The sequence below is a fragment of the Dermochelys coriacea genome, chromosome 1 (assembly GCF_009764565.3).
Source record: "Dermochelys coriacea isolate rDerCor1 chromosome 1, rDerCor1.pri.v4, whole genome shotgun sequence".
NCBI classification, from domain to species: domain Eukaryota; kingdom Metazoa; phylum Chordata; order Testudines; family Dermochelyidae; genus Dermochelys; species Dermochelys coriacea.
In genome coordinates this window covers 169,350,836-169,364,298 of record NC_050068.2, presented here as the reverse complement: position 1 = coordinate 169,364,298, position 13,463 = coordinate 169,350,836, and the positions used below count along the sequence as shown (strand labels likewise).

The 13,463-nt window shown below is 39.6% G+C and overlaps 1 protein-coding gene across 6 annotated transcripts in view; it reads left to right on the top strand.

The window, feature by feature from the left end:
* GABPA (GA binding protein transcription factor subunit alpha) overlaps positions 1–13,463 on the top strand; it is a 40,790-nt gene that overhangs the window by 197 nt on the left and 27,130 nt on the right. For 2 of the 6 annotated variants that reach the window (XM_038380974.2, XM_038380145.2), the window contains exons 2-3: positions 3,077–3,177; positions 8,932–9,076. In XM_038380974.2, coding sequence (XP_038236902.1) covers positions 3,101–3,177; positions 8,932–9,076 — 222 coding nt within the window. In that variant the 5' untranslated portion in view covers positions 3,077–3,100. Of the gene's footprint in view, positions 1–106; positions 544–1,416; positions 2,972–2,991; positions 3,178–8,931; positions 9,077–13,463 lie in introns of those variants that run through there. The other 4 variants (XM_043509091.1, XM_043509098.1, XM_043509110.1 and 1 more) reach the window with 4 other exon arrangements.

Here is a 13,463-nt window from a genome sequence, read left to right as displayed (position 1 = left end):
CCGCTCTCCGTATCCGGGGGAGGGGGGCTCGGGCCTGGCTGCGGCTCGTGTTTTGTTTCCGTTTCTCCCCGGCGCAGCGAGTCTCATTTCCGTTTCGGGTTCAAACAACAAGAAGGGAGGCGGCGGGGCGAAGGGCCGGGAGCAGCCACCCCTCGCGGGCTCTGTGCAGTCCCGGGGGGCCAGGGCAGCCCCAGGGCGCAGCGTTGCCCGCTGCCGCAGGCCCGGTCCCGTCACATGGCGGCTGTGGGGCGCCGGGGGAGGCGGCCTCCGGCCTGATGCTCCCAGCCAATTGCCCGGGAAACGCGCCCGCGTTGCCCCGCTTCCCCCCCAGGCAGCGGGAGGCCGAGCTGCTCTCGCAGCTCCTGGGCCTGGCTGGCGGCGGGAGTCCATTGTCCAGTCCCCATCCCGAGCTCCCGCTGGCTCCCTCCCAGCTACAGCTGAGGCCCGTGTCCGCCGGCGGGGAATGAACCTGTTCCAGGCGTCCCGCTCCTCTCCGCCCCGCGGCCCCAGAGCGCTCGGATCCCCCAATCCACCCGGCGCGGTGTCAGTTCAGTAATAAAGGGGGAAGTGTGGCGATTGCCCGTGATTATTGTTGTTCTGGGCGCAACGTACGCAAATATGTCCACTGTGGACGCTGGTGTGGATCTCATAGTTCTACTTAGCGGGGTAGCCGTGTTCGTCTGTAATCCACAAAAACAACAAAGAGTCCGGTGGCACCTTAAAGACTAACGGATTTATTTAGGCATGAACTTCCGTGGGTAAAACCCACTTCTTCAGATGCAAGAAGAAGATGCATCTGAAGAAGTGGGTTTTACCCACTAAAGCTCATGCCCAAATAAATCCCTTAAACTTTAAGGTGCCACCGGACTCCTTATATTTCTGCTTATTAAGATACCTGTTTTCTGGGACATCCTCTGAAAATATTTTGTTCAGACTAGTTACAAGTGAATCCTAAGATCAGTGTAACGGAACAAATGCAAAATGTTGTTTCTTGGTTTCTGTTTTGCTTCATTCCTGTGTGCATTAACCAGTACTTTGTTTTATAGTCAATTTTACTGGTATATGCTATGTAGTCACCTTTCCCCATTCACACTTGTTTTTGTGTGACATGCACTACAGTACTGGGAGAGGAAAACATTTTAAGGAACAGTAAAATATGACAGGTTTCAGAGTAGCAACCATCTTAGTCTGTATCCGTAAAAAGAAAAGGAGTACTTGGGGCACCTTAGAGACTAACACATTTATTAGAGCATAAGCTTTTGTGAGCTACAGGAAAGCTTATGCTCAAAGAAATTTGTTAGTCTCTAAGGTGCCCCAAGTACTCCTTTTCTTTTTAGTAAAATATGACTGCAAGACCACAAAGATTGGCCCAGGCAGTCAAAGGCACAGAGTTAATATTAACTAAAAATTGAGTTGGATTTCAGTTTGAGTGTATCCCTTTCACATCCATTTTTTTTTCCAATCTATGTAAATATTTAAGGTAATGTGCTGCTAGAAATTCACTGCTGATGTAGTAGAAGGAATGGATTGGTTACTTTGTTCTCTAGTCACAGTTATTAGGCACAGAAACATTCACACTAGTCTGTTTCACAATTACTTGTTTGTATTTGTATCCTTATTTCAATACTTGTATTCTAATAGCACTAAGAGGCTCTAGTTATGATTTGAGCACCATTTGTTCCGATTTTTTTTTTATTATAAACAAGTGCACCTAATGCCAAACTTTAGACACCTTGACAGTTTCTTAAAGTACACTGCACTAACACAGACAGACTACAACAATTATCCACAGATCACAATAACCGGGCTTGCAGCATAAAACAAATGTAATACCCACTAACAGAATTACTGGTCATTCTCCTATCACTACCCAGCCATGCTCATCTCCCTAAATCTTTATGTTCTGTGGAGAAAAAGAGAGGTCTTGAAGTGTGTCCTGGAGGTTAACTAAGCGGTTACAGGACACCTTGCTAGCAGCCTTCTCTCTCTGGTACTGGTGGGAGAGTCCTCTAGCTTAGGAGCCTCTGGTTTCCACAACTGTGGTAATGGATCAAAGCGACAGAAGAAGTCTCTTGTATAGCTAGGTCCCAGGCCATGCAGGGTTTTAGAGGTCAAACAAAATCTTAAAATGAAGAAGCCAATGGATTATAATCTATGCAGGTTGAGTTCAGGTTTGATGTGCTCACAAAAATAAATGCTGCTTAACAAGCCAGCTTCTGAATTCTGCAGCTCCTAGGTGGATTTAAGGCAAAGATAAAGATGTTTTATTTTCTTTGGCTATTACTCTAATGCTGTCACTTTGGAGAAAGATGAAAAATGATAAATAAGAAAAACCACCCAAAAGAATAGTTTGACACTAGCACACTGCACAAAGTAGGTGACCGTAGCAGGTGCATTTTCATCTATATGCATTGATCATTGAACTTGGTGAGAAATAAGAGACCTCAGAAGGAAAATCTTCTGTTTGTTAGGTGTTTTGTAGATTAATGCTGAATACTTTCACCTATAAGAGGCAATATAATTTTAAAAAAATCAAAAATAGATAGCATTTAATTCATTGTATTTTTAGAAAAAATTTTATAGCAGTCAGCAGCTTTCAGATTCCTTCAAAGGACAGTATGTAATATAAATGGGACAGCAAAATCTCTCAAGTATTTTTAAAACAATTTGAAATTTAAATATTATCATCCAATGAAAGGTAAACCTGACCAGGTCATAGAGTATCCAATAAACATAGAAGCCTCCAAAGGAAGAGAACAAAAGCTACCTCAGGATGTATGATCTCTGCACCTATAAGTCTGTTTAAATTCCTGAATTTGCCTTCTCCCAGAAAAAAACAAAACCATCAACTTACTACTTCCATTTGCCAGAACAAGTATTGTCAACTGCTTCATGATTTCTGCATCACGCTTCCATTTTAGAGTTATGTAATTGGCTTTATGAACAGAGTTTGCAGCTGAAAACATTTTTGGTAAAAAGTATATGGAATTAACAAATTATTTTTATCTGAAACTATAATGCTCAAATTTGCTTCCCTATAATCCATGAAACTACTTTAACAATTTTTCTTTTGCAGGCCTGTTTTTGAGACTTTTTAGCCATGACTAAAAGAGATGCAGAGGAGCTGATAGAAATAGAAATTGATGGGACTGAGAAACAGGAGTGCACTGAAGAAAGGTATGTGTTTACAATCAATCAGTATTGCTTACTACTTGTGTCACTTGAGCTGAAAATAGTTTACAGTTTTTATCAAATTTAGTATTTAGGTCCTGCTTCTATAGAAATCAGTCTGTCTTGTCATTGTATTCAGTGAGAAAAAGACTGAGCTCTTATTTAAGAACATAAGAATGGCCACACTGAGTCAGACCAATAGTCCATCTAGCCCAACAGTAACCAGTGCCAATTGCCTCAGAGGGAATGAACAGACCAGGGCAATTATCAAGTGATCCATCACCTGTAGTCTAGTCCCAGCTTCTACCATTCAGTCTTAGGGACACCCAGAGCATGAGGTTGTCTCTGACCATCCTGGCTAATAGTCTTTGATGGATCTGTCATCCATCATCTTAACTAATTCTTTTTTGAACCCAGTTATGTTTTTGGACTTCACAACATCATGTGGTAATGAGTTCCACAGGTTGACTATGCCAGTTAATGAAGTTGGGTTTACTAGCTTGTAATTGCCAGGGTTGCCTACGGAGCCTTTTTAAATATCCGTATTGCATTAGCTATCCTGCAGATATCTGGTACAGAGGCTGATATTCTCCCCCCCCCCCCCCCCGATTGTTTGGCAGGCTTTCTGCTTCTGATGTTCCTATTTTGCTGTTAGTTTTTGTGTCTTTTGATAGTTGCTGTTCAAATTCTTTGGCCTGTATAATTATGCTTTTACATTTGACTTGCCAGAGTTTATGCCCCTTTCTGTTTTCCTCCGTATGATTTGACTTCCAGTTTTTAAAGGATGTCTTTTTGTTTCTAACTGCCTCTTTTACTCTGTTATTTAGGCACGGTGACATCTTTTTGCTTCTGTTACTGTTTTTGTTTTGTTTGTTTCTGGGGAGGGTAGGGGGATACATTTAGTTTGAGCAGTTTGCAGGCATTTCATCCTTGACCTTTCCTCTGTTTAACTAGCTTTCTCATATTTGTGTATTTCCTCTTTTTGAAGTTAAATGCTGCTGTGGTGCATTTCTTTGGTATTTTCCCCTCTACACGAATGTTGAATTTAATTACATTATGGCTGCTATTACAAAGCAGTTCAGCTATATTCACTTCTTGGGCTCAGATCCTGTGCACCATTTAGGACTAAATCAAACATTGCCTTTCCCCTTGTAAGTTCCAAGACTAGCTGCTCCAAGAAGCAGTCAGTAGTGGTGTGTAGAAATTTTAGCTCTGTATCCCAACTGAGGTGATGTGCTCAGTCAATATGGAGATAGTTGAAATCCCCCATTATTATTGAGTTTTCCGTTTTTGTAGCCTCTCTAATCTCCCTGAGTATTTCACAATCACCATCCTGGTCAGGTGGTCAGTAGTTTATTCATACTGCTATACTTTTATTTTTTTAAACATGGAATTTCTATCCATAAAGGTTTAGTGCTTTTGGCCTGGACTTAGGAAAATCAGACTAATGGAAAATATATATATATAAAATTTGTTTTATTATGCCGAAAGGAAGCCATAACAAGAAGATGTAACTTGCTTAGGATGACCCATAGTATTATGTTAAAAGAAAAGGAGTACTTGTGGCACCTTAGAGACTAACAAAATTATTTGAGTATAAGCTTTCGTGAGCTACAGCTCACTTCGTCGGATGCACGAAAGCTTATGCTCAAATAAATTTGTTAGTCTCTAAGGTGCCACAAGTTTTCCTTTTCTTTTTGCGAATACAGACTAACATGGCTGCTACTCTGAAACCTGTCATAGTATCCTGTTGTAATTGTTGTGACTGCCATTTTTAATCCTCTCACCACATTATGTAAATATTTCTTCTATGCTATTTTCCTTAAGGTCATTTACCCTTTGCCAAACTAAATGATTGTCACCCTGAAGTAAAAACAAACCTATTGTTGAAATGGAAATCTCTTTTAGAACTGAACAAATCGTCAAGCAGCAATTCAGACCTTCCAGACCCTGATTACAATGTATGATAGGTCTGCATTGTTTGTGATTTCTCAGTCATTTTTTCTTTGTCTGCTACTTTTACTCTGGTTCTGTTAGTTTCTTCTCTTCCTTTCCTTTCTTCACCTCACTCTCACTGCCTTGACAACTCCCCAGGAGCATGTTTGAGAAGTCTGCAGCATGTGTTCAGCCATTAAATCAGCATGTCCTTTTCTAGCTGCCATTCCCAACTGTTATAGAGACTTCAGATTCCAACTTTCTGATGCCAGTATGCCATCACTTTTCCTATCAAAGGGATGTTAACCAAAGCAGTTTGTAACTAGAAGGGGGGGAGAGATAATATCTGTGACATTAACAGCGCAGCCACCATTGCTGCAAATACCAGAGATTAAAAACCTTTTGATCTACATGAGTTACCTTACTTCTGTCTAAATCTGCTCCTACTGCTTAATTGCCACTGTCTACAGTTTAAAAATCATGGCTCTGTTACGTACTCTTGAAGAGCTTCCTTCAGGTATTAGCCCGTTTGCACTGGAGAAAAACGTATAAATGGACAACATAAATCCTGCCTCTAAATCTGATTTCCTCTTTATTTTTAACAAATTGAGTATTCTCCTATATTTTGTACGTTCTCTCTGTACATAAGCAAAGGTGCTAACCCCTCAAAGCTCTCCTTAAGATTGGAACTCCATACAATTTAATGAGATGTCCAAGTGCCTGGGTCAACATAGCTTTAATACAGGGGTTCTCAAACTGGGGGTTGGGACCCCTCGGGGGGTTGTGAGACTATTACATGGGGGGCTCGCAAGATGTCAGCCTCCACCCCAAACCCTGCTTTGCCTCCAGCATTTACAATGACATTAAATATATTAAAAAGTGTTTTTAATTTATAAGGCAGGGGGGAGGTCACACTCAGAGGCTTCCTATGTGAAAGGGGTCACCAGTACAAAAGTTTGAGTACCACTGCTTTAATAGTAGGTGACAAAACCAAGGTTACTCTTCAGGTTTCTCTTTGTAGCATGCAGACTTCTATATCCTTTTATATTATCTGCAGTGTGCATGGAGTTTAACCCATTCTTAATATGAAAACATTGAGTGAAATTTTTCTACCTGCTCTGTACTATAACCATTATCTTTCCTTCATTGACTGCTATTCCTAGCTCAGTGCATGCTTTATCCTGCTGTCTGTCCTTACTGTATGCTAACCTTTAGGCTTGCACCACAATGGGGCTGGCTACCCGTGTGTCCCCTGCTCTGGAAGCTGTGGCGGCAAGTGAGTCACTGCTGTGCTCTATATAAATGCCTGAATGCTATTGCACTGAACCCCATTTATCCCTCTCAGGACTAATTATTTCCTTGCAGACTTCTTGGAGATTCAAAGAGAAAATATTATTATTTAACAAAAGATGGCAACCATTGAACTCCTTCTCCAGTTCCAGGTGATGCCAGAGTCGTTCCTACCTGCCGGGTGGATTTCTCAGCTCTTTCTGTTTCCCTAGTCTGTCAGTTTCTTCCCTTTCTCCAGTTCACCATCACTTCCCTGGTGCTGTATTGCGGGTGTGCTCTGCCCAGCTCCTGTTAACTCTTCATCCCCTCGCTCTCCCGTGACCGGGAAGGTGGGGGGGGGGGGCGGGGCAGGGTGTTCCCATTTCTCTTTATTTTCCAGCTGCCATGGAATCTTCTGATTCCAACGTTCCATCCCCTTTCTGTTTAAAGGGGACCTACCAAAGCATTCTGCTTCCTGTTGTGAGTAGAGGAGAGAGAAGGAATCTGGTATGGGCATATATTTTCATTACGATAACAGCAGCGTCACCATCACAACAAACACCCAAGTTTATTAATATTCTGCAGGAGTTCCTTGGATACCAAAAGGGTTTTCAGAGTGAAACAAGATGCTAATATTTTTGAATTGTCAGGTAATTATGTAGTCCTGGGGTAGCCATTGATTACACATCCTGGTAATAATAAGCTATTTACCTGGATGGGCCAGGCCTTGGATATAAAGAAATACATATTTCATCATAATGTAACAGCCTTTTAACTCTGACACATGAAATGACTTTTGATGTATTCTCAGATAAAAATATGTATTTATGTGGACTTTTATATGTGGCTGATCAAAGTGCCATCTAAATATAAAACTTGTGCTGTGATTTTGTGTTTATTACTGAGAAAAGAGCAGTATTTTATATCAGAATCATGTTTGTTTTGTGATAAAATCTGCATTTTTTATGAAGAAAGTGAAATGTTGACATGGGCAGTGTAAGACTTATGATGTCATCAACTGTTTCACTTCTTTGCTTTTAAGTACTTTGGATTTTATAAATGGTGACATTTAGAGTGAGAATCCTTTAAGTGGGTTTTTGAACAAGAAGATTTTTTGGTATTTCTTGATGTCTTGACTGTTGCCTTTCCTCCCCCCCCCAAGTCTGTTCTCTCTCTTCTTGTTTGTGTGAAAATACACATATAAATGTTTTTTAAAAATCAGATAAAAGGATAGGGACTGTTTGTAGGTGCAGAGATCTGCCTACACAGAGCAGCCTTCAGGATGGGTCCTGTATTGGCCCATCTGAAAAATGTTGGCATTTCTAAATGCATTACCTAGTTTCTTTGCACTCTTTTAGTTCTTTTTCATTTGGTAGTCTTAAAATACAGAAGTGAGCAAGCATTATCCTCATTTTACAATTTTTTCTAACTAATTAGAGATTTGGAAAAGAAATTGAGTCAGTGAGTTGTATTGTCTTAGCATTTCTGAGATCAGGGTTCTGTTCCTGTCATTTCCCCAGATCTCCTACTTAACTATTGACAAGTCACTTAAATTCTGTTCCTCACTTAGTTTTGCCATTTGGCGACTTTTGGAAAGTGCAGAAAGTGACTATTTCTATCTCTTTTGACTTTTTTACATTATTTTTTAGTCGTCATGTTTGGGGATGGTTTTTTTTTTTCATTTTTATTGGCAATTTCTTTTTAAAAATGGCAGATTTTTATTTTAACATTTTACTATTTTTGTCCCTAACAGTTGCCTCTTGCACCTGCCAATTTTAATATTTTTCAGATTTTAATTGTGATGGGATACATTTGGACAAATAGAAGAACATAGGCATTCGATAAGTGGCACAATTTTAAAAAAAAAAAAAAAAACCTTTTTAAATTCTTATCTCAAAAAGCAATTATTCAGAAACATTGCAGTTGTCTAAGCACTGTTTACAAAAAGATATCAATAGCTTAAAAACTGCTTAATTACAATTTATTTTATTCAAAAATAGCTGGTGCCCAGTTTTAAGAAATAGCAACAAGCTCTTTGAGATGGACTATAAAGAGATGAGATGAGACAAGTCCAAACCTGCAAATCAGAGTGTCATTTAAATGACTTTTAGTTCTAACTACTCTCACATTGCTGGGATTTAAATTAAATGGAACCACTTGGGGGAAAAGACCAGAGTGTCATTGAGTAAAAACATATGATCACCCCACGCTCTCTATCCCTAGGCTTCAGAGCCAGAGCTCTAGCTCCAGCTGCAACTTCAAAGAGCTGTCTACAGCTGTTTTTAGAGCCCATAGCATGAGTGCTGCAAGCCTGAGTCTGTTGACCCGAGCTGGGAGGCTTGCTGCTTCGGGCTGTGTAGGCATACCCTCAGTAGGGCTTTCAATAAACTATTAACATTTCTGGCATTAACATTCACTTTTGCATAGCTTATCTCCAATTTGTTTTAACTAGTTCTAGCTTTTATTACTATAGGAGAACACACAGCTAGTTCATGATCAAAGCTGTTTTGTTAACATCTGGTTAATGATCAATTCTTTGATCCTTTGGTGTTTAAGCATCGTTGAGCAGACGTACACCACAGCAGAATTTGTGAGTCAGGCTATTGACATCAATGAACCAGTTGGAAATCTTAAGAAGTTGTTGGAACCAAGACTTCAGTGTTCCTTGGACGCACATGAAATCTGCCTGCAAGATATCCAGGTAAATCAGGGAGTGTTGAAAAACTTCTTCTGAGGGCTCAAACTGTACTCTGAGAATAGTTCTGTATATTCAGCCCCTTCCCTCCACTCTGATCTTTATATAGGGGGTTTCACTCTTCAGTTTGCTAAATTGTCTACAGTTAAGAGTGTAATCTTACAAATGTCAGCCTCATCAACTTGAAACTGTTTATAATATGTACCCATTAATTACTAATTTACTGCAAATAAAACTGGGAAACTTCTAGGGTTCGTGTCAGAAATGTATCTCAGTAGCAGAATGTCTTATCAATTTTGGGGGGGGAAATAAACATTATAATTTGAAAGTACAGATCATACACTAAGAATTATGTTCCAAGGTATCTTAGCTCAGGAGGCTTGACTGTTCCCTGAAGCCTTTGCTACTTGCTTGTGCGTATAGGAGTTGCACTTTTTCAGATTTTCTGAATTTAGAAGCCAGAAGAGCTTTACACCGCATTGTTTTGTGTTTTCTATTGTTTACAGGTCTAGTTGTAAAGATCGTTCTGCAGTTATACAAAAACATATTGTGACTTTTTTTTAATGTATGTTTTTGAAATAGATGATTACTGCAGGGTTTCCTGGATGATGATTTTTTTTATTTCAATACAAATTGATTTCATTATAACTTTTATAAAGCTTAAATAATACAGCTGCTAAATAAAGACTTGATAACCTTTCTAATTTCCTTCTACTCTTCTTAATACTTAAAGATTCTCTCGAGTTCAGGAAAGGTTATTGGCATACATTGAAATTGATTTACTTCAGCCCTCGTTGGGTAATAACAGGGAGATTTAAAAGAAAGTATGTAAGATATTTGCTGGCCCTGATGTGTGGTTACTGCTCACTATACAGGAGAGCCATATATTCTGGTACTGGGCAACAGAGGACGGAGCACTTGATGATTACCTGTTCTGTTCATTCTCTCTAGGGCACCTGGAATTGGCCACTGTCGGAAGACAGAATACTGGGCTAGATGGACCTTTGGTCTGAACCAGTATGGCCATTCTTATGTTCTTATGAATTTCTGTCTGGGTAGTTATTACAGTACGTGTATATATTTCTTTATCTGTAGAATAGGAGCTGCTAACAAATGGTTGATCGCACTAGCTGTAGGATTGACATTCCTAGTGATGAGAAGTTATGCTCCTATTTTCCCAGAAAGAAAACGTGGATTTTTGTATCTATTAATACTCTTACCCAGGAATGGCCAACCTGTGGCTCCGGAGCCACATACGGCTTTTTAGAAGTTAATATGTGGCTCCTTGTATAGGCACCAACTCCGGGGCTGTAGCTACAGGTGCCAACTTTCCAATTTGCCAAGGGGTGCTCGCTGCTCAACCCCGGCTCTGCCACGGGCCCTGCCCCCACTCCACCCCTTCCCGCCCCTTTTCCTGAGCCTGCTGTGCCCTCACTCCTCCACCCCCACCCCGGCGAGCCTCCTGCATGCCAGGGAACAGCTGAAGGGAGGTACGATGAGGGAGAGGTGAGCAGGAGGTGCTGGGGGCGGGGGAGCTAATGGGGGGGCTGCTGATGTATTATGTGGCTCTTTGGCAATGTATATTGGTAAATTCTGGCTCCTTCTTAGGCTCAGGTTAACCACCCCTGCTCTTACCTTATCCTTTTTGATCAAAAATGCTGTAGGCAACAGTTGAAGGTGAAGTTGTTGTTGTAGTTCAGAGTTTCCTTCTGAGACAGGTCACTTTTTTCTTTTCTTTTCTTTTTTTTTTTTAAGTTTACAGAATAATGAGTATAGCTTTTTCAAAAGACAAAGTAAAGGAGTTGAATAGCAAATATTAAATTCTTTCAATTTTTTTATTCGGATACTACAACTACACAAAAATGTACAGTTATCTAATTTTTTCCTATAGCTATCTTCTAGCTAGACTTGTTGCCAAAGTGTGTAACATAGAGATTCTTGGCATAATAAATCAAATTTAGAAATATCTGTTAACAGAAAAATGATCACAAGATACTATATTCAGGACACAAAGATGTATCCGACATTGACATCGGAATTAGATTCTTCAGTGACTTGTATTTTTTTTATTATGAAACTGAGGTAGTAAAAATAGCCTTTGTTGTCACAGTCAAAAAATATATATGTAGTTTATTTTTCAAGTAAATTAAGTTTAGCAGGAAATATTCCTGAGGTCTGAAGGCCCAAAGAAAGGAACTAAGATTATAAAGCTGAATTTCTCTAGCTTTTAAGAGTTATTTCAGAGCTCAGGAAATATTGAAAAGTTTCATTTGCTAAAACTGTATTTTTGTTTCAGACCTCCATCATTTTGCTATTATTGACCCATTGTGATGTGAAAATGACTAGTCACTGAGTTACAGTTTGTTTGACAAAATATATTTTTAAAAGATTACAGTAGACTTTCAAGTATCAGAGGGGTAGCCGTGTTAATCTGGATCTGTAAGAGCGGCAAAGAGTCCTGTGGCACCTTATAGACTAACATGTATTGGAGCATAGTAGACTTTCAGTATATCTAAAGTACCAATAATGAAGCTAAAAAGGATGCAGTTTTAGCTGACAGATAAGGGGTTCTCAAACTGGGGCTCAGGACCCCTCAGGGTGTCGTGAGGGTATTACATGGGGTGTCACAAGCTGTCAGTCTCTGCACCAAACCCCACTTTACCTCCAGCATTTATAATGGTGTTAAGTATATAAAAAGTGTTATTAATTTATAAGGGGGGTTGCACTCAGAGGCTTCCTATGTGAAAGGGGTCACAAGTACAAAAGTTTGAGAACTACTGTGATTCTTAATAAGGATCTATTTGCAAATTCTCAAAACTTTAATATTTGATCACTATAATTCATCATGGAGGATTTTTTTTAGGCTTACAATCATTTTATTTGTCATCCTGTTAGCGCTTTTGCTGTCATTCACTGCATAGAAATCTGTAATCTTATCATTTTTTTTAAACCTCTGTAGTATGTTGTTTGAAGCAGAGTCTAGCTTACTGCAAAGATTCCCTTGCAGTGAGGTGTTGGCAGTGGAATATTGTGAACACCTGGAATAGTATTTATGTTCTGCTAGTGTAGTTGCTTCTAAAGCAGACATAACTGAAGGCGGTCATGGAGGGCACTGAATTAAAAGAACATATCTTATCCCAGTGTTGTTAGCCTCATTTGGGATTTTGATTAGATCAGTGGTGAAAAACCAACTCCCCTCTTTCTCTTTCTGTCTCTTTGGCCAGGTCTACACTAAAAATTAGGTTGAGCTAGGTATGTTGCTCAGGGGTCTGAGAAATTCACATCCCTGAACAACATAGTGATGCCGACCTAGCACCTGATGTAGACATCACCAGATGGATGGAAGTATTCTTCCATTGACCTACCTACTGCCTTTTTGAGGAAGTGGATTAATTACAGTGACAGGAAGACCTCTCACATCACTGTCGGTGCAGCTGCAGCACTTCTAGTGAAGACATAGCCTTATTTGATATAATGATGAAAAGAGCAAGGGGAAGAAGGCTCTCGAGCTAAAAATATAGTTAATGACTCCCTTACAGTAGAAATGCTTCTTTGTATTGGACCTCACAGTGTTATGTCCCAGAATATAACTTTTTTATTTTTTTTTCCAACACCTAAAAATGGAAGTTGGGGGAAGAGAACATTTTTTCCTCTGCTAGAAATAAAGAGGTGAAAAGGGAAATTAAGGTAGTCTCGTTGATGTCAATGATCATGGCCTGATAGAAGTAGCCTCTAGCTCGTTTCCAGTAGCAATTTTAACTGATTAGTGATTGGGGCTGTTATCCAGAGGATACAGAGAGTAGTAGGGCTATCAGATAGCCTCTAATGGAAGTAGCTCCCTGCTGGTTCCACACAGTGGCTGGGGCGTGAGATGTGACTTTGAATTCTGTTGTACTGAACAAATCAGTAACACACCTTCCTTTTTTTATATATATAATATATATACTGTTGAGTGACATAAATGACTTCCTGCAGAAAGTTTGATGTGTAGAAGAGAGGAAGATAGTACTGTAACAATAAGGGTATTAAAGTCCATGTAAAAATGCATTAAACAATTAATCAGAATCACAGCCAATGTGGCATGATGTAGTATTTCAGAGGCATAAAGCGAAGATTGTCTAGACAACTATCTTTGATTAATGTGGTGAATGAGCATTAAGTAGTATTACGTATCTGTATTAAAGGGAGATTATCAACTTAAAAATCACACTTTTGTGCATTGTTGCAGTTACCACCGAAGATTAGAGAGAGAAGTGTTTTTTTTTTTTTCTTTTTTACTTTGTGCATTGTGACAGTACATTGTTTATAGTTGGCTTCACTATTTCCCCCATCTTTCACTCCCCTATAGCATTTTTGGGGTCTGTTGCATTGCAGCAAACTACTTTTAACTTAA